We start from the raw sequence: 21,009 nt of genomic DNA, 5'->3' as shown, positions 1-21,009 counted from the left end.
AAATGACCAGTCTTTTAAAAACACAAACTAGAATTTTAAACCTGAATTATCAAGTAATTTTTTCTTTATTGCTTCTATTTTAATTTCAATACTTATCTCGCAAAGGTCACAGAAATGCATAATTTTATATGGCATGACCTAGAACTGTATGAAAAAATTACTAGCCTTTTTCTAAAATGAGAAGCTAAATGTCAAACTCAAAAACAAATCATAAGTAACCTTTGCGTCTTATATATATATAAAATATATTTTTTAATATACATTACACACATGTAATCTATACAATTAAATCCAGGCATTAACTTCTAATTCAACAAATTTTTGAAATGAAATAGGGTAACATGTGATTTTAACCTAATGAAGTCTTTTCTGTTGCTACAAAATTAAAAATTGATCCATCAAAAGCCTTTGTTGCAGGGAGGGCTTGAGGTTGGGTGGTTGTTTTTTCTTTTTGGTATTTAATTCAACTAAACACAATGTAGTACATACAAGCAAAATACAATTGAGATACTGTTTTCTTTAACATTCCTATAGGGGACCAAATTCATTTGCATTGGAGAGAACACAATTACTGATTTTTAACTCATGAAAGACAAATTCATAGCTTTTTCCTACACTACCTCATAGTATTCTCACCATCTCAGTGAAAGCATGTCTAGCACCACTTAGTTACTTCCTAGAAGTGGGCAGAAATTGCATTTTTAAAAGTTTTGTTTTTCACAGAATCATTCAACTTTAGTTACAAAGCACATTCAGGTTAGCATAAGTCTTAGCTCAAAACAATCTATGCAATATGTGTGTGTGTTTGTGTGCATGTGTGTAGATACAAACAGCATATAAATTTTTTTAAACTAAACTCTCATCAACATCAAAAATGAAATTTCTATCAAGGATATTTCCACAACTTTTAAAACCCTTTGCAGTTTTTTTCTTCTTTAAGAAATCTTTGATTCCTATATACTACCAAGAAATATGAACAGACAAAAAAGAATCGAAGATTTTTACTCAACAGAGCCCAAAGCCAACTTAGAAAGTTAAGAAAAATAGATGGTTTGTACATGGTTTACTTTACAGTAATTTACATTTAATAAGAATGAAGCACATGTGGCAAAAGAAAAGAGTTTTCTACTTCTGAGTGACCCTGAGAAAATAACAGTATCTAGTCTGTCCACAATAACAGCTCATATAAAATGATGCTAGAGTGATATTTAACAAAAGATCCAACTGGTAAGCAAATGGCATGCCAATATTTTCATAACTTAAGATAAAAAACATCCCCTCCCAAGTATCATTAGCTTTAAAAAACTCTATCTGGAATGTAGATATTAAAAGTGACTCCTGAGAACAGAAAGAAATCAGAACAATATAAAGAAAAGGAGCACTCAATTGCAGAATGGTTCTTTAAGTAAGCAAGCAATGAGGATGAACTGTTTTCTTCACATTTTCACTTCTACCAACACAAAAACCACATATAGAACTGACTTGACGCCGACAAATGTACTTTTAACTTGTTAATTTTCATGGAAGTGCAACAAAAGAACACCAAAATAGTCACCATATAACATAAAAGCTTTGGTTTCAAATGTCACAGTACCCTGTTTTTGAGAGTCCCCACCGTGGTGGAGCCCTGTACATGAGCACACACAGCTGCCTCCTCCCAGGAGTCTGAGCTCAGTACACAACACCAGTCATTAGTAATCTCTCCTTTAGCCTGCAGTACCAGTAACTAATTTCTGCATTTTAAACTAATAAAGGAAAGGAAAAAAAGATTTGAGCCATCCAATCAGAAATGAAGCAACCCTCTACAGCAGCAGCTTATGCATACATTTGGTATGTCAGACATCTTCAGTGTAGTGAATCACACACAGCGCATTTTAATCTACCTCCTAGGTATTTCATATCACCCACAATGTTCAAAGAAATCATGTCCCAATAGAGCTGTAAAAGTCTTAGATTGCTCTTTAATTAATACTAAAAATTTGGGACAAGCTTTTAATTCTAAACTCTTACATAAACACAACAAAATCATTTAAATGACCCTCCAGCTAACAGCAAATAACCTCTGAGTTTTGAAAGAAAAAAGTTAAAACGTAGTATACTTGTGACAAGTTTCAAGAGATGTTAATAACTTTAGATAAACTAGTATTTCACTTACATTGCCACACTAAATAATGTTCTTTGCAACATGAAATGAGACACCAACTAACCAAAGTTAAAATTCTACTGATTTTTCACTAACTATAACTCCAAAAGAGAACTCAAAACTATACAGTCAATAGAATTAGATATTTACAGAAATATAACCCATCAAATATTTTGGGTGGTTCTTTTAAACCTTGTTCAATATATTCATCCAATATTCAAATGTTATGAGTAATTCTAACTTACAATAAATAGTTAATGTATCAGAAAGCTTGAAGTTAGATTTATCAAGCCAAAAAAAATTTTTTTAAGTATACAAATTTAAAATTCTTAATTGAAAAACCTATCAGTTGCGCATTACATCTCTTCCTAGCGAGAAGTAGCTTAATGTTACACATGAAACTGCAAATCATAACTTTTGTGTCTTTTTTTAAAGGTAGTAAGTAGTTTTCTGATATGCCACTGGAATCATTGGTAAACAAAAGATATTTTGTTGCCTAGTTAAAACATACCTGGAAATTTGCACACATTTTTAGAAACCCCTCAACAAAACATCTATGTGTTTAAAAATTAGGATAGTTTGTTTTAAAATCTATTCAATTCTGGCAAAAATCAAGTAAATGGTTACACTGTTGAGAATTACAAATTGTAAAGGTGGTAAGTCACAGACATCACTTAGAGTCTCCAATTCAGCTACTTAATGACTAATGGTGAAGAAATGTATGTGAATGGGATATAAACTAAGTTACGACACATAGGAGAAAAAAATTCTAGAATGAGTAATAAAGGGCCCAAATTTAAAGTCCACAATAAACTTTAAACAAAGATGTTCTCCCTCAATCTCTCCTCATAGACATTCTCATGTAAGCAAATCACTGTGGAGAAAACCAACCTCCACAAAACTTCTTACTTCTTCATTAACAACAGTGCACTTAAATATAATTATAAATTTCACAGTTGTATTTGTTTAGCCTCAAATGTATCCTAAAAGCAACAACAACAACAAAACGCTCAGAAGCAATATTCAGTAGTCTCAGTGGCTTAAAAAGTCTGGCTTTTAACCGCCATCCAATCCAAACAACCTTCTTGCTTAAAGCGCTATGTAAAATATCGACCTTTAACTGAATTATTTTATTATTCAACATTTAAGCTATCTAAAAAAGAAAACTAATTAATCGCGAAGTTTAGTTAAGCAATTTAGCTGACACAGTAAATATTTACTCTTAACATCTCACAGGAAGTCTTGACAAGCATTTGCTGCCATTGTGCTGGGGGTTAGGGTGGGAGTGGGGGGGGTGGGGGGAGGCAAGTTTTCATAAACAACTTAAATGGTCCCAGCAAATTTAACACAGCTAGTGTTCGTCACCCCCACCCCCAATAGGCACCAGATATTTTCCAAGTACAGTAAACACCTTATATAATGAAAGTAAAAAATGTAACTTTCTAAACTATTTTATCTCCACTAACAAAACAAACAAAAGCCTCTTAAAAACTATACAAGCACATTAAAAAAAAAACTGAATGTATTTTTATTTATATGTGAGACCAATCACAAAAAAACTAAGCAAAATATATTTACCTGAGCTTTTTGGAGACTGAGTAATCAACTTCCATGATTTTCCCATGCAATTCCACTTTACCTTTAAAACAGAAATTAAAGCACTCAGAACCTTGCTGTGATCAAATCGGCGGGGGTCTAGGAGGGGCACGCACAGAACTCCATGCTCCGGTTCCGCCTTCGGGCGCCCTCCAGGGGTCTCCTACCCGGCTCGAACTGGGCAAACTTGCTTCCCAGTGGGAAAAAAAGGTGGGCGCCGCGTTTCGCCTCCTTCCTCAGGGACGAGGTGGGAAGGGTGCGAGCCCGGATCCCGACCCCAGGTAGAGCTGTGGGTGGCATTACCGGAAAAACAAATTTAATAAAGAGCGGCGCCAATTTGAAAGGATGAGCTCATTTGAAACTCAAGCTGCAGGGCTGGCGCGGCCCCGCTCCTCTCCGGGCCCCCACCTCTCCATTCCGCTAACCCGGGCCCCAAAGGCCCCGCTGCGCTCCCCTCCCTGCCCTCTTCTCCCGGTGGCCCCGGAGAGATGCGCCGAAGCCCCCCGGGGTCCGCTTCGGCGAGAGTCGGGTGCCCGCCGGCTTCTGATCACCTTGGCCTCGCCGCCGCCCCGCCCCCACCCCGCGCGCTGATGGGGAAGGGGCCACGGCAGCGGGCAGAGGCTCGGGGGGCGCAGGCTCGTGGCCTGGGGGCGAGCGCGGCTCCGAGCGGTGCGTGTGCGAGAGGAGAGTTGGTGAGTGCGCGCGCGCGCGAGTGTGTGTGTGTGTCGCTCTCCGTCTCCCGTCTGGGCTCCAGCGCTCTCGCGGGCCCCCCGGTCGCCTCTTTCTCGGTCCTCAGCCCGGGCCCCCACCGAGTTGAGACAGGGCACCTCGTAAAAAGGTGCTTCTGGCCGAGCGGGAGGCGGGGGGACAGGCGGCGGAAAGCCCCTAGCCCCGAGTTCTTCTCAATAAAATCGGACAAAAAATTCAGAGAAAAATAGGAGCGCTTGAGACGAGCGAGAAGGGAGTGAGGTTCGGGAGAGGACCGAGAGAGATGTGCCGTCGTCCAAGGGCTGGGGTCGGGGGACTCCCCGAAATCTCGAAGGGGATCGTCAGGGTGGCGCCGAGGGGGTGCCGAAAGTGGGGGGCCGCGGGGCGACCTGGGGAGGGGGGCTTGAAAGGAGAGTGCGGCTCAGGGGACGCCAGAGGGCGAGAAGTCCTGGGCACGAGGCACGGGAAGGGGTAAGGTCCGGTCAAGGGAGGAGATGGAGGGGTTTATTTTTGGGGGGGGGGGTCCCTGAAAAAGGGGGTGACGGGAAGGTCAGGGAAGAAGGGGAGACGGGGGGGCTCTCTAAAGATGGGGGTGGGGGAACTCTGGAGAGCAGCTCGGGGAGCCGGGAAACTGGGGGTCCCCGGGAGAGCAAGCGAGCCTCGGGAACCCTCGAGGCGGCACGGGGGTCGCCCCAGGGCTGCGGCTGGGAGGGCAAGGGGTGAGTGCGGAGCTGGGGGGGGGAGGGGAGCGGGCCGTCCCAGGAGCGGGCCGGCGGTGAGAGTTGAAGGTCTGGTGCGTGGAAGTGAACGTGAACGCCGGAGCCCCCGCCGGGCGCCGCCCGCAGGGCTCGGCCTCCCTCCGGGCGCCGTCCCGGCCTGAGCAGGGCGAGGCGGGGGGAGGGGGACAGCGCCGACTGCTCACCCGAAAGGGTCTCGATGGCGCGGATGGCCCAGTTCTGGTCGGGGTAGTCCACGAAGGCGTAGCCGGACTTGAGCAGGACCTGTCCCGCCAGGGGCAGCTTCCTGTCCCCGAAGAGCTGCCGGAGGTCGTCGGCGGTGACGGCGGGGCTCAGGTTCCCGATGTAAAGCTTGTTCATCATACGTCTCTTCCCCGAGAGCCCGCGGCTCCCCCGGCCCGGTACCCGGCGCTCCTCGCCTCCTCCGCTGCCCTCGTCTCCCCTGCTCCTCCTCCGCCCCCCCTCCCCGCCCTCCGCCCGCCCGCCACCCACCCCCACCCTCAGCCTGGCTCCCCCCACCGCGGCCGGCCGGGCCCGCCCGGGGGCAGAGGCGGAGGCGGGGACTCGGTGCGGCTGCCTCCTCGGGGCAGAGTCCCGGGCCGGGCGGCGGCGCGCGGACAAAGCGCTCTCTCTGCCTCCCTCTCTCTCCCTCTCTCTCCCTCTCAAGGCGGTGGCGGGAGGAGGAGCAGCGGCGGGCGGCGGCAGCGCACCCCGCGTGTGTCTGTGTGAGAGTTTGTACGGGCGTGTGCGCAGCCTAGAGAGAGCGAGCGAGCGAGCGCCCCCTCCCCGCCCCGCGCCGCTGCGCCCCTCGCCTCGCGCCCCCCGCGCTCCGAGCGCTGCGCGCTGGCTACCCCGGCTTCTGCCCCGCGCCGGGCGGGCGGAAGCGGGTTGCGGCCCGGGGCTGGGGCTCCCGGACGCCAGAACCCCGGGGCGGGCGCGGCGCGGAGGCCGGGCGAGCGGCGGGGCGGGGAAGGCGCGCCGCGGGCGCGGGTGGGAGTGCGCGATGGGGAGCGGCTGGAGCCGCGAGGCGTGGGAGGGCGAGGGGCTGCGGGAGAGAGTGGAAGGGGGTGTGCGCAAGGTGGACCGGATGTGAGGGCGCGGCTGCCGGGCCGGCGGGAAGGTGTGTCTCGGAGGTGAGAAGCGAGGGCAGGCTGGGAGACCACAACTTTCGCGGCGAGTTGGCCGAGTCCGGTTCCCCGCGCGTTCTCCGGCAGAGCGCTCGCTCGGAGACCCGCTCCCCGCCCGGCTCTCGCGGTCGACCGGGCGGCGCGTGTGGTCGAGGGGAGCGCGGACGGGAGTCTGGACGCTTGGGGGCCCGGGACTGGCCGGGCCCATACGAACCTTGCACCCCGGGAAGTTGCTCCAGCCCCGGGCCTCAGTTTCCCAGACGGCGAGGGGAGAAGGCAGGCCAAAGCGGAGCCACGTCCCCTCCGCCCGCACCCGGTGCGCCCGGAACCCCGCGGCCGGCGGCAGCCTGACGTTGGCAGCTGCTCTCTCTTCTGGGAAGTGCCTAGGGCTTCCCGAGCGGCCGCTGCGAAGCCAGGTGGCGGGTGGGGAGGGGGCCGGGGCTGCAGCCGGGAGGACCGACGCTCGCTGCTATGCTTCGAGGCCGGGTTCAGTCCCCCTCAACTCCCGCTGGGATGGTGGGAGGCGAGGGTGACTGGAAGCGGAGGCACTCAGGCGGTGGAGGAGTTCCCCAAGCTTTGGGAAGGGCCGGGAAAGAGGTCCTTCCAAGCGGAGGAAACAACGTGACCGACGGAAGAGGCTGGGTTGGGATGAGAGCAGCCCGAGTCGAGGGGCTACGGAAGGAGCCAGACAGACTAGAGACGGTTTGCTCGTTCCGGGGCCCGCCTGGAAGTCTGATGGTTAGAACCTGGTCCCAGCCAGGAAATGAAATTCTACAAAGAAAAAAAAAATTGGCAGGATTCAGAGGCGAAGGGGCGAATAGACGATTCCAAGATCGGCATTACTGGGGGCCTTGGGAGAGGTGATGGTTTGACCAAAGAAATGTGCATTTTTTAAAATTTATGTTGAGAACGTTAAGGGTTTCCTGATGGAGAAACCACAAATGTAGGGATAGTCTCCTGGCTGGGTCGTGAAGTACTGTCTTTCTCAAGATCTCTTGTTGACCAAGTGGATGGGGAGGCAGCACGGCTTAAACAAAACAAAACCAAAAAAACACGTTCCCTGGCCCCTTCCTTTGAAGACTGACTGTGAGCCTGAATTCTGTGTTTTCCTTAAGTAATCCCAGGTGATTGTTGTCTGGGAAACACCGCCGGTGAAGGCCTTTTTGGATTAGGATGCAGACCTCAGCTGTGTGACCTCTATGTAAGTGTTCCAGCAAGTCAGCCTAGATTTCTTCAACCATGAAGAGAGATACAGGGACCAACTCTTGGCTGTTGTGAAGGCTACACAAAGGATAACTGAATAGTGTGAGGACACAGTGGACACACACTTAATGCTTCTTTTCTTTCCCCTGGAACTCCCAAGCTTTAAAATACTTCCTTGTGGGGAAACATCTCTTTAAATAGTTGTCTAGAGTAGAAAATATAGTCTTTCTCACTTAGGTATCTGCAGTTATTTGAATTCTGGCTTTGGTCTCAAATATTTATATATTTCCTCTTTCTAGAAAAGGAACTGGATTTTACCGCTCCTGGAGTTAGGAATGGACTTGGCTATTGTTTCTCAAACTAATAGATAAGTTAGGTATGGATGCTTCCCTACTAAAATGTAGTGGAGAATCACAAATGAAAACTCCTGTGTGTGTAGAAATCTCAGCAGACTAGAAATTAATGATCATCTGATTATTTACACAAATATCCCTAATTGGTATCATCACCTTCATGCTATTTGCTTTATTTTACTTCCAGTATTTCAAAACTGCCCTTTCTAAAACAGAAACAAGAGTGGCAGGGATAATTGGTCTCTTAAAGGTTAGTAAAACTTCTGTTGTATAATATTTTCAGACATTGTGAATTCCTTGGACCTACTGCAAACCTGCAAATAATGTAGCATGGATTCTACAGTGGGTAGCAAGTATCTAAAGATTCTTCTGCATTTTGTTATTATCCGTAAGTGCTCTCAGGTGATTCTTGTCTAGGACCCACTGGCAGGTAGAAGGACTTTTCCTATTAGGATTAGGACCTCTCAGCTGCATGTCCTGTAGTGTTCCAGCATCTCTGAGCCTAAGTTTCGTTATCCACAAAGACAGGATAAAGCAACCAACTCTTGGCTGTTGTGAAGGCTACACAAAGGATAATAGCAAGTATCTATAGAGGTGGCTTCTGATGAACTCTTTTACCCTGTTTCACTTTCATTTTTTTTTTCTGAAAAAATTTGCTATAATTTGTGTGTTCTGTCCTGCTGGTGATTTGTAGACATGGTGCCAGAGAAGAGCTTGAATGGTAAGTGTGGTGGAGGATGTGTTGCTACCACACCTCTGATTTGTAGCACCTGCAGTTCGTTATCCTACAAGGTAGAGTTGCTTTTTCATATGATGGAGAAGGGAACAGCCTCTGAATGCAAAACGGAAATCCAAAAGTCATTGCGAACAAAATTCGCTTTCTACCTGTTTTCTCCGAGTTCCCGTAGCTCCTCCCTCCCCAGAGAGATGAACTGGAGACTGATCCGGGCTGAATTTAAGCTTAATAAGCAAAGATTTTATGAATGTTTCACTGAGGTCAGAAGTTTGGAGAAATTCTTATATTAGGCATATTACTTCTAAGAGCATGTATTGAACTTTTCCTCAAGAATTTCAAAACAGTAACAGATCCCCGTGGTTTTCCAGTAGTTCTTTTGGGCAGGATGGTGGTAAGATGGTTGGGACAAGATTTCTTAATGTCACTTTGCAGGCAGGAAAACTGAGGCCTACGAAAATAGACGTTTTATTCATCGTCATACTGAGAGCTTGAAACATGATTAACAAACACATATTAGCCTAACAAAGAGCTCATGAGGTATTAAGGTTTCGTCTTGACTTTCATGACAAATATTTTGTTCATGGATAGAGCATCTTCTTATAGCATCACTGTGATGGTCTTGACCTTTGGAGTCTTTAAAAAAAAGCCACAGTGGAAATGTGTTTGTTCAACTAATGTTGGAGATCACTATGGCCAATGGTTCTAGGTAATCCAAGGATTTGGAAGAGAAAAGGAAGCCTCTTGGCTGGAAGGCTGGTGGATTGCTGGAGGAAGTTCAGTGTTTGATAATACACTTTTGGTGGGGTCAGCACCTGCCTGCTTGTTGGGAATGGTTTGGTGATGGGGAAACAGTGTTTAGATACTTTCTGCTGAGCTGGCAGAAGAGAAATTGTTTGACCTTAGTTGAGTTAATCCACCTCTCTGAACTTCAAATTCCTCATTTGTAAAATAGCCCAGCCTACTTTTTCACCATAAACTCTAGCTCCCCTGTCCTTTTCATAGTTTCCAAATCCTGGGCCATTTCAAAGCTCTGCTCCTTTGTGCATACTGCTCCCTTTCCCTGGACTGTGTTTCTTCCCTTGATTTTCTCCTCTGCCTTGACCCCAGGATACACATAACACTGCCTTTATACAGATAAAAAAGTCTAGCGGTGATACCCCTGAGGTGTACATTTTAAACAGGTGGATTTTATGGTTCATGAATTACATATCAACTGTAAAAAATTGTATGAGAAAAAAAGTCTGTATGAGATCTTAGTTTTTCATCCTATCACTGGGATCAAACCTGGCACATAATAGGAACCTAAAAGGTAATATTTGTTGCATAAACAGTTATCTGAGATTTGCTGTAAGGATTAAGTAAAAATGCATTAACATGGTACCTATCTTGCACAGCACTTGACATATAGCAGGGAAAAATGTTCACTTTCACCTCTTATTGAATTCATTCATTTATTCATGGCATTACACAGTCTTAGGCACTAAGAATCCAGAAATGGATAAATATCCTGCTCAAGGAGTTTATCATCATGGAAGAAGCAGATGTATAAACAGACTACAGTCTGGCATTAGAGATGCCCTAAAAGACTGTGAGCATAGAGGACAGACCATCTCATTCAGCCTAAGGTCAGAGAGGGAATCACCATGGAAGAATGGAAGTTGGAAATGTATTTTGAAGGACAAGTAGGGATTTTCGAGGAATGGGAGAGGAATTGTGTCCTAGATAGAAGGAATAACATATGCAAGGCACAGAGACAAAAAAGCATCTGCTCCACACCTAAAATCAAATACTGATTTAGAAGAACTTTGAGAAAAGAACAGAGAAAATAATGCCAGAAAAACAACAGAAATTAAAAACTTCCGGAATTAACTACATGGAACTCCAGATTGAAGGGGTTTACTGAAGTCCCAGCACAAAAGATCCAGAACAAAATCACGTTGTAAAACTTAGAACCCACTCAAATTATGAAAGCATCTGTGAGTAAAGAGGTCACATAAAAAGGATTTGGAAAGAGAATGGAAATGTATTTCTAAAACAAAGGACTCTAGGAGGCAGTAGAGCAATGCCTTCAAAACCTAACTGAAATGATTTCCAGTCTAGAATTCTAAACCTAGTTAGACCATCAGTTGAAAAGGCATGCAAAGATTCAGACATGCCTCCATTTGAGGGGAAGCTACTGGAGGTTAAGTGCCAGCAACACCGTGAAAGAGGAAGACATGGGGTTTGGGAAATAAGGAATCCAACCCAAGAGACTGAATAGAAAATCCAGAATGCCAGCAATGCTGCAATCAAAGAGCAATCAACATAGGCTGGAGCAAGAAAACTGGTAGATTGGAAAGTGAGGACTTCAAGGAACAAAGAATGGAACTCATGTATGAAAGAAAGTGTGTTAGTAACTCTTTTGTGACCCATGGACTGTAGCCTCTGTCCATGAAATTCTCTGGGCAAGAATACTAGAGTGGGTTGCCGTTTCCATCTCCAGTGAGTACATAGTAATAATTTCTGATAGAATGGCAGGCACATTGGAGTATTTGGAAAAAATCACGGGTATATGGAAAACTAGGTAAATGGAAAAACAAGGAAATCATTAACTCTAGGAAAACACATGGTCATACTAGAAAGGATCAGTGGTTATAGGCTCAACAATGAAAATATTTGTACAGTCATAATTTAAACACGCTGTATTATCCAGACTGCAAAAGAGAACTTAAGAATCAATCAGAAAAAGACAGCCATTAAGAAAATAGGAAGGAACATGAATGAGCTAATTCAAAGAAGAAGCTCAAATGAACAGTAAGCTCAACCCATGAGTAACTGGGAGAAATTAAAACTTTTCACAAATAACAAACTGACAAAAAAGGTAAAATGATGAGACAAGGTATTGGTGAAGGTTAGGAGCATCAGAAACAACCATCCACTGCTGGCAAGAGTATACATTGATACAATTACTCAGAAGAACAGTTTGTCAATATCTAGTAAAACTGAAGATATAGGCCCTTAGCACTCCCTGGCAATCATTCTTCTAGATGGCTTTCTCTTATATCATCTCTCTTCACACTCCAATGCTCTTCATCTGCTGTAGATCTCAGCAGGTAACCTTGCTTTTTACTTCACTGAGAAAATAGAAGCAATCAGAAGAGCACTTCAACAAATCCCCAGTATGTCTGTCTACATACCTGCACCCATGCCCATAGATTCTGCCTTCTCTCCTGTTACTATGGATGACTGTGCACAAAGAGGGAAAGACTGATGACTTCCAAGAAAATGAACAAATGTGCATGTCCTTTGACCAAGCAATTTTTCCTCTGAAGAACCATGTGCCAACAAGGAAATATACAAGGTTTGTGGTAGCACTGGGATAGTGAAAACTCAAATGTCCAGCAGAAGGAAATGGATTTTTTAACAAACGTGTGTATAGGGACTTCCCTGGTGGTCCAGTGGCTAAGACTCTTGGCTCCCAATGCAGGGGGCCCAGGTTCAATCCCTGGTCAGGGAACTAGATCCCACATGCTACAACAAAGATCGTACATGAGGCAATGAAGACCTCCAGTGCCACAACTGAGACATAGTGCAGCCAAATAAATTTTTATATTAAAAAAAAAAGTGTGTATAGTCATAAATCAAGCCAAAGGGTATGCATGTTATTTATTTCCCCTGGAATCACTGGTTTTCCCCTCTCTCCTGGATGAAATACATGAAACAGGCTACCTATATCAGTTAAAACCCACTCCAGTCTTCTTGCATGGAGAAAGGAGCCTGGCAGGCTACAGTCCATGGGATTACAAAGAGTTGGACCCGACTGAGTGACTAGCATACACACACCTCAGTTAAAAACCAAAACATATCATGCTGAATAAAACGTTTTTGCAGAAGGAAGTATTTATGATACCATTTCTAAAGTTTGAAAATGTGATAAACCAATTCATAGCTGATATGGATATATTTGTATAGTATAAATGTATAAAGTATGCATGAGAATGACAAAGTTTAAATATGATGTAATGATTATCTTTGGGGAAGCTCCAAACTTGGAATAATAATCACTTCTTGGAGGATAGAAAGGGGACTAGGAGATGGAGGGGCACACATGGAATTTTCATTATAACTGGTTTTTGTTTTTTAAAGCTGGGTGTTAGGTAAATGGATGTTTATCATTTTTTGCCTCTTCAGTAACAAAATTTTTGTTACTCTATCTGGCCTAGAATGATTCTCAAACAAAATTAAGCATGATAATCATCAGAAGAACTTTTAAAATACAGATTCCCAAGAGACACCACTCGGACTCCAAAATGAAAATTTCAAAGCTGGAATCCAGGGATCTACATTTTTTTAAAACTGAAAGTTTTTTTGGTTTATACCTACATATACTTATGTATTTGTGTACACACATATATAGATTTATATTAGGTTGGTGCGAAAGTAATCGTGGTTTTTCATTGTTGAACTTTACCATTTGATACTGGAATACATCCTTAAATAAATGTGGTTATATTATACATCATTTTGATGCACATTTCTCTTTGTATTTTTGCTAGTAACCTATTACTTCCTGTTTGTTTTATATGTATTTTAGACTATAGAAATGATGTTAGAAAAAAAAGCAAATTTGAGCAATTTTTAAATTTGAGTTTAAAATGGGTCATAAAGCAGCAGAGACAACTCATAACATCAACGACACATTTGTCCCAGGAACTGCTATGAACAGTGCAGTGGTGGTTCAGTAAGTTTTGCAAAGGAGACGAGAGCCTTCAATATGAGGAGTGTAATGGCCAGCCATTAGAAGTTGACAAAGACCAGTGGAGAGCCATCATTGAAGCTAATCCTCTTACAGTTTCATCAGAAGTTGCTAAAGAACTCACTGTCAACCATTATATGGTCATTTGGCATTTGAAGCAAATTGGAAAGTGAAAAAGCTCAATAAATGGGTGGCTCATGAGCTAACCACAAATCAAAAAAAATAGTTGTTTTGAAGTGTCTTATTCTACACAACAACAAGCCATTTCTTGATCAGGTTGTGATGTGTGGTAAAAAGTGGATTTTACATGACAACCGGTGCTGACTTGCTCAGTGGTTGGACCAAGAAGGAGCTCCAAAACACTTTCCAAAGCCAAACTTCTCCCAGAAAAGGTCATGGTCACTATTTGGTGGTCTGCTTCCTCTCTGATCCACTACAACGTTCTGAGTCCCAGCAAAACCATTACATCTGAGAAGCCTGCTCAGCAAATCGATGAGAGGCGCTGAAAACTGCAGCGTCTTCAGCCGGCAGTGGTTAAAAGAAAGGGCCCAATTCTCACACGTCACGCAACCAACACTTCAGAAGTGGAAGGAATTGGGCTACGAAGCTTTGCCTCATCCCCATGTTCACCTGACCTCTCACCAACTGACTACCACTTCTTCAAGCATATCAACAACAGTTTGCAGGGAAAACACTTCCACAACCAGCAGGAGGCAGAAAATGCTTTCCAAGAGTTCATCGAATCCTGAAGCACAGATTTTTATACCCTACAGAAATGAACAAACTTATTGTAATGGTTCCTGTTTTGATTAATAAAAAATATATTTGAGCCTAGGGCTTCCCTGGTAGCTCAGATGGTAAAGAATCCACCTGCAAGGTGGGAGACCTGGGTTTGATCCCTGGGTTGGGAAGATTCCCTGGAGGAGGGCATGGCAACCCACTCCAGTATTATTGCCTGTAGAATCCCCATGGACAGAGGAGCCTGGTGGGCTATAGTCCATGAGTTTGCAAAGAGTTGGGTGTGACCAAGCAACTAAGCATAGCATAGCACTTTTGAGCCTAGTTATAATGATTTAAAATTCACGGTCTGAAACCACAATTACTTTTGTACCAACCTAATATATAAACATATATGTAATGTTGAACTTAGAGAAAATTTGCAAGAATAGTACAAAGTTGTCCTGTAAAGCATTTATGCAGATTTCTCAAATGTTAATGTTTTACTATATTTCTTTAATCCTTTTCTGTGTTTCTCTGAACCATTTGGGAGTAAACTGCAGACAGAATGTCCCTTTTTGTCTAAGTAACTTCAGTTTATATCTACTTAAAGAACAGTCTTTATATAACCCATGTAATGATCAAAACCAGGAAATAATACTCTTATCTACAAACCTTATTCAGATTTCACCAGTTGTATCAATAATGTCTGTTACAGCAAAAGAAAATCCCAAATTGTTGCATTTGGCTGTTTTGTCTTTTTACTCTCCTTTAATGTGCACAGTTCCTCAGTCGTTCCTTGTTTTTCATAACATTGACTTTGTTGATAGAAACAGGCTACTTATTTTGTAGTCAGTCAATGTTAGTGACACAGTCGTGTCCAACTCTTTGCACCCCATGGACTGTAGCCCATCAGGCTCCTCTGTCCATGGGATGTCCCATGCAAGAATACTGAAGTGGGTTGCCATTCCCTTCTCCAGGGGATCCTCCCACCCCAGGAATCAAACCCGGGTCTCCCACATTACTGGTGGATTCTTTACCACCTGAGCCTCCAGGAAAGCTGGAGCGCTTCCTCAATTTGAGTTTTTCTGATGTTTCCTCGTGATTAGATTCAATAGGTTTTCTTGCAGGCATACAGAAGTAATACTATGTATTGTATCAGGAGGTGCACAATGCTAATTTGTCCCATTATTAACTTCGGTGATACTAACTTTGTTCATTTGCTGAAGGTAGTGTGTGTATGTTCCCTGTTACATAGTTATTAAGTATCTCTTGGGACAATACCTTGAAACTACACAAATACTCTGTTACTTAAAGTTTTGTATTGCTGATTCTTGACTGGTTAAGGATTTTTATTATGGTTGCCAAATGGTGATTCTAATATCATTCCTTTTTATTAGTTGGCTTTCTACTGTAAGGAAGAGCTTTCTTTTCCCTCCTCCACCCCAAACTAATGGATTCTTATTTTATTCAAGGTATTATAAACTTACTGTAATAACAGATGTATTTTGTATTATTTGTAAGTATTTTGATGCTTAGACTGTCCCAGATTTGACGAGTGAGAGCCTCTTCAAGCTGGCTCATGGCAACTTCTGACATTGTTCCATGTTTGTACTTTCTCTGTTCAGTCTTATAATCAGCCACTTACCAAGGAGCTTTGTACTCCTCTAGCAAAGCACCCACTCCAGTGTTCTTACCTGGAGAATCCCAGGGACAGGGGAGCCTGGTGGGCTGCCATCTATGGGGTCGCACAGAGTCGGACACGATTGAAGCAACTTAGCAACATAGCAACAACAGCAAAGAACAATGGCACCCCACTCCAGTACTCTTGCCTGGAAAACTCCATGGATGGAGGAGCCTGGTAGGCTACAGTCCATGGGGTCTCGAAGAGTCGGACACGACTGAGCAACTTCACTTTCACTTTTCACTTTCATGCATTGGACAAGGAAATGGCAACCCACTCCAGTGTTCTTGCCTGGAGAAACCCAGGGACGGGCGAGCCTGGTGGGCTGCCATCTATGGGGTCGCACAGAGTCAGACATGACTGAAGCGACTTAGCAGCAGCAGCAGCAGCAAAGAACAATGTTGAGAAACCAAGATCTGCATGCCAGATACACTCATTGCTACTAGAATATTGGTGATTTTAGACCCTGACAGCCAAAAAAGCTAGGAAATAGATTATGTATGTAAATACACACACAGGTTGATCTATACCTGCCTATATTTACCTGTTTATATTTACCTATCTATCACTGTGTGTATTAAAAAATCACAAGTTCACACTAATACCTCTGATTCCAGTGAAACACTGCAGAGCTCATTTTTTCCTCCTTCCCACTCTTCTTGTTTGTAGCTCTTCTTTAACTGTGAGAAACCTGGCTCCCATTAGCCACAATATATTTACTTACTTGATCAATCCTAGAATAAACAGAATTGCTAACCCACAATTCTGAAGGGGGGAAAAAAGGCTATTAACTAGGCTTCTAACTATTATCTAGTATTAGTTTAGAGTTCTTTTCTGTTTAGCCTGAGAATATGCAGTCCAAATACAGTGTTCAAAAGTCACTTGAATTTTATTTCCCCCTTCAGTGTTGATTATCTTATTCATTTGAAATTTTGTTAGTCTGTACAATTTAGTTTTTCCCTCCATCTTTGTTGATTTTTTTCTCATTTTGTTGTTGTTGAATATGTAAAAATTAGCATGGTTCCAGAACACAGAAATTACAGTCAAATGATTTCCATCCCTTCCCCTTCCTTATATTCTATCCAGCCCATCCCTACACAGTCCCTGAAGGTACCCATTCTTTTTGGTCTTAAGTTTATCTTTCCTGTGTTTCTTTTTGCGCAAATGAACATATACACATATGTTTTCTTATTCCCACTTTTTACCAAAAAAAAAAAAAAATAGAATATTGCTGATGTTCTCTTTCTCTTTGATATCTTCACTTAATGTATCCTGGAAATCATATCAGTTCATGGGGATCTTTCTCATTCTTTTCTTTTTTTTTCTTTTAGCAACCCCATAGTACTCATTTACCTCATATATATGCATATCAGTGACCTCTAGTATTTTTTAATTTTCTAAAGTGATGTGAATAACCTTCATGTGTGTATTTTTGTATTGTTGGAAGTTTGTCTTCAGAGTAAATTCTTAGAAATGGGATTGCTAAGTGTAAAGAGTATATGTGTGCGTACATGTGTATTTTAAAGACATTTTGTGAAACTCCTCTGTAAAGATCATAGCAGTTTGTATTCACAATAGCACTGTGTAAGAGTGCAATATATACAGCTTGCCAACAAGGTGTGTGATTATATTCTTAACTTTTGGCCACTCTGATTGGTGAGAAATGGTATGTGAGTGTAATTTTAATTTGTTTTTATCTTGTCATAAATGAGAAGGAACTTTTCATGTGTTTAAGGGTCATCTTTATTTCCTTTCTGGTATGTTTTCTGCTTATCTTTTGTCCATTCTTCTATTGGGTTTTAATCTACTTTTTGCCTTAATTTTTATGAGTTACTTAAATATTGAGAATATAAGCCCTTTGTGATAAATGTTATAAATATTCTCTCTCACATTTTAATTGTCTTTTAACTTTGTTTATGGTGTTTCTTTCCCCATGCAATGTTTTATGCAATCAAATTTATTAATATTTTCTTTATTTAATTTTGAGTTAAGAGCAAGCCTTCTCTACACCTATGTTAAAGAGGAATTCACTCATTTTTAAAATGGGACTTGTGTGGTTTCATTTTTTTTTTAATTTAGATTCCTGATGCATTTGGGGTTTATTCTTGTGTACAATATGAGGTGTGAGTCTAATTTTACCTTTTTTCCCCCCAAATAGCTAACTAGTTGCTCCAGTACTATTTATTTAAAAATCCTTCAGCCCAGGCATTTTGAGATGCTACCTTTAGCACAGACTAAAGTTTCCTATATATTTCATTCTATTTTTGGACTTTTTTTTCCTACTGGTCTATCTATTCATGTGTCCATACCCCACTGTTTAATTATGAAAGCTTTATGGTATGTCTCACATCTGGTATGGCTAGTCCCCCTTACAGCTTTTTCTTCCTTCCTTCCTTTCTTTCTTTAGTGGTTTTTTTTTTTTTTTTTTGGCTTGTTTTGTTTCACTGTTTTCCTGTCTGTTCTTGTTTGTTTTTCCATATGAAGTTTAGTACCAACTTGTCAAGCTGTGTAAAAAGTTGTTGGTATTTTATTCAGATCAAATTACATTATAAATTAACTTAGGGATAACACGCATCTTTATGATGCTGAATCATCCTATCTAAGAACAAAGGCTGTCTTTCCACTCACCAGTCTCATTTAATAAAAAACACTGGGTTCTAACTGTGTTGGAAAGAGGAGTTGTGGAAGAGCCGAAGATCACTGGCCTCAATAGGAAGTCAATAGATAATGGCTAAAACTGGTAAGTTAATGAATGGTACAGGCAAATTAGTTAGAAATACACAGATAAATGCCACAGGAAAGAGCTACAAGAATGCGAGGATTTTTTTTTTTTTTTAAATGAGGCTTTTAATAATAAGTTAGTCAGGATCCTGGTAGGAAACAGATGGCATGCCCAATCAGGGTGATTGAGAATCTTAGTAGAAGTACTGTTTAGAAGTGTGGGTGGGATTAAAGGACACAAACACAGCCTCGTGCAGCACTCTGCCTCTAGCAGCAACAGGGAACCATCTCCACTTGGCCTAAAGAGTGATGGGAGGGAGGGACAGCTTAATGGAACCCAGAGAGCTATTGGAGAGGACTGCCCAACAGAAACCTTGGACTCGAGGTGAACACAGTCACTGCTCCTGCAGCATGAAAGGGTGACAGCGTAACAGGGAAGGAGTAATTATCAGCTCACTCATCTCCCACTCTTCACAGTGTCCTCCAGGGCAGAAGGCAGGGGGCAAAGGAGCCCATTGGTGCTGTTGGTAATGGGCAGCCTCCAGGACACAGTAGGAAAGGGAAGGATGAAGTGTGGATTTGGAGGGGCACATGGAAGGTATCCAACGAAAACTGCCATATATTTTCCCAGGTGGCATACAATAAAATAACAATGAAAACATTAGTCAATGAATCAAAGGTCTAAGGGAACATGAATCAAATATTCATAATAAACTTTGAAAAGGAATAAATGCGTGAAGAGGGGTCAAGAGTATTCCCAGGGAGGGAACCCAGAAGATTCTCTAGAGGAGGACATAAACATTTAGTTCAAAACAGTCATGTCAGGAGAAACACCAGGAGCCTCTTGTTTTACAATTGAATGTCCACTGTTGGTACAGTAGCCTCTCAAACTCATTCTGTAAGTAAACACTTCCTTCCTGCTCACAGGCCACGAAGTCTTCAGTTCGTGGTTTCTAATTTATACTGCATTTGGCTTCCTTGATGTTATACATTGTCTACACTTTTTGTCTCCTCCCACTTTATCCTGCTTCTCTGAAAGCTTTGTGAGAAGTGCTGTATTGAAGTCAGTAGACCTAGAATTGAATTTCATTACTAGCTGTGTGACCTTAATAAAGTTACTTAGCCTCTCCAAGCCTCAATTCCTCTTTGTAAAAGGAGAATAATACCTCTCATGGAATTGCTGTGAGAGTTAAAGATGCTGTATGCCAAGGACCTGGCACTAGGCCTGTCACTCAGCAGATAACAGGTAAGGATGTTAACTGCCCCATTGCAGGCTATGATTCCTCATGCAAGTTTCTTGACTTTGCCATTTAGATTCACTCCAATGGGAGTTGCTCTCCTGGCAACTACTTGAAATAAAAGTTTCTGAACAGAAAGGATCTTAGCAGTAATCTGGGCCATCGTGTCATTGTGTCAGGGAATTTGGCCTCAGGCTTCCTGATGGATGACCACCCTTACTGTGCCTGCACCAGCAGAGAAGTCAACAGCTGAGCTCAGAAGCTGCCTGTTACCAGAAGATTGGTTGATTAGAAGAAAGCTTTTCTTCAAATTAAGCTGAAATCATTTTTCCCACTACTTAGAGACTCAAGAGAATCTAGAGCTAAAAGAAATCTTCAAGTGCACCAGCCTATTTTATGAATGAAGAATCTGAGGCTCAGGAAGGCAGGGCAAGGCGCTGTTCTTTGTGGTGCTACACAGAATAGGCTCCTCCCCTGCCATTCAGTGTTATCAACCAGCATGCTTCCCAGTTCTTTTAGATCCTGCCCCCCAACCCCTGCTGCCAACTCACTCAGTGTACCCCTGTTTCATCACTCCCATCACCCACCTTTGCATATGCAGGTTTGTGATGCCCAGAACTAAATTTGATTATTGTGATCTGGTCTAGCCAAGTAAAATGAGACTATCTGAAATCCTGGGCAAGGAATGACCGTTAGACCTAGAAAGTCCAAGAACTTGAGTTAGACAAAACCAGCAAGACACTTACAAAGATGGAGTTGGTTGGGTTGCTCAGTCCTATTAGGTCTTCTTCATTGCACACTTAGAATTTGCCTACATGCTTCTGAAACATCTGTGTCAGCTCCAAAGAAGGTGCTCAGGAATACTAATATCTACTTATTTATTCTTATTTTATCGAAAGGAGAATGACTTTATCATTATTATCAAGGAAAAATATTTTGATTAACATTTCTTGTGACCATCTCCATATACACATACACATAAGTCATAAACATACTGGAAACAGGCATAATTTTATACAAACCAATTTTATACAACATACATGCCTGTTATTTTGTAACATCCTTTTTTTTTGGTAACATCTTTTTTCTTAATATTTTGTAGACATCTTTATCAAAGAGCATAAGTTCATTAAAAAAAATTTATTGGAGTATAGTTGATTTATAATGTCTTAGTTTCAGGTATACAGCAATGTAATTCAGTTTTATATATATATATCCATTTTTTAGGTTCTTTTACCATATAGGTTATTACAGATGATACAGACTATTGATAGATTTCCCTTGCTATACAGTAGATCCTTACTGGTTATT

The 21,009-nt window shown here is 42.6% G+C and overlaps 1 protein-coding gene across 1 annotated transcript in view; it reads right to left on the bottom strand.

Moving 5' to 3' along the window:
* IGF2BP2 (insulin like growth factor 2 mRNA binding protein 2) overlaps window positions 1-5,547 on the bottom strand; it is a 162,050-nt gene extending 156,503 nt beyond the window's left edge. The window contains exons 1-2 of the mRNA XM_052636459.1: window positions 5,370-5,547; window positions 3,722-3,782 (exon numbers count right to left, since the gene is read on the bottom strand). Of these exons, the coding sequence (XP_052492419.1) occupies window positions 3,722-3,782; window positions 5,370-5,547 (239 nt within the window). The remainder of the gene's footprint in view (window positions 1-3,721; window positions 3,783-5,369) is intronic.
* Between the last annotated feature and the right edge of the window lie 15,462 nt (window positions 5,548-21,009).

This window comes from Budorcas taxicolor, chromosome 1 (genome assembly GCF_023091745.1).
Source record: "Budorcas taxicolor isolate Tak-1 chromosome 1, Takin1.1, whole genome shotgun sequence".
NCBI classification, from domain to species: Eukaryota; Metazoa; Chordata; class Mammalia; order Artiodactyla; family Bovidae; genus Budorcas; species Budorcas taxicolor.
The sequence above is the reverse complement of the archived record's forward strand: the minus strand, read 5'-3'. Positions and strand labels throughout refer to the sequence as shown.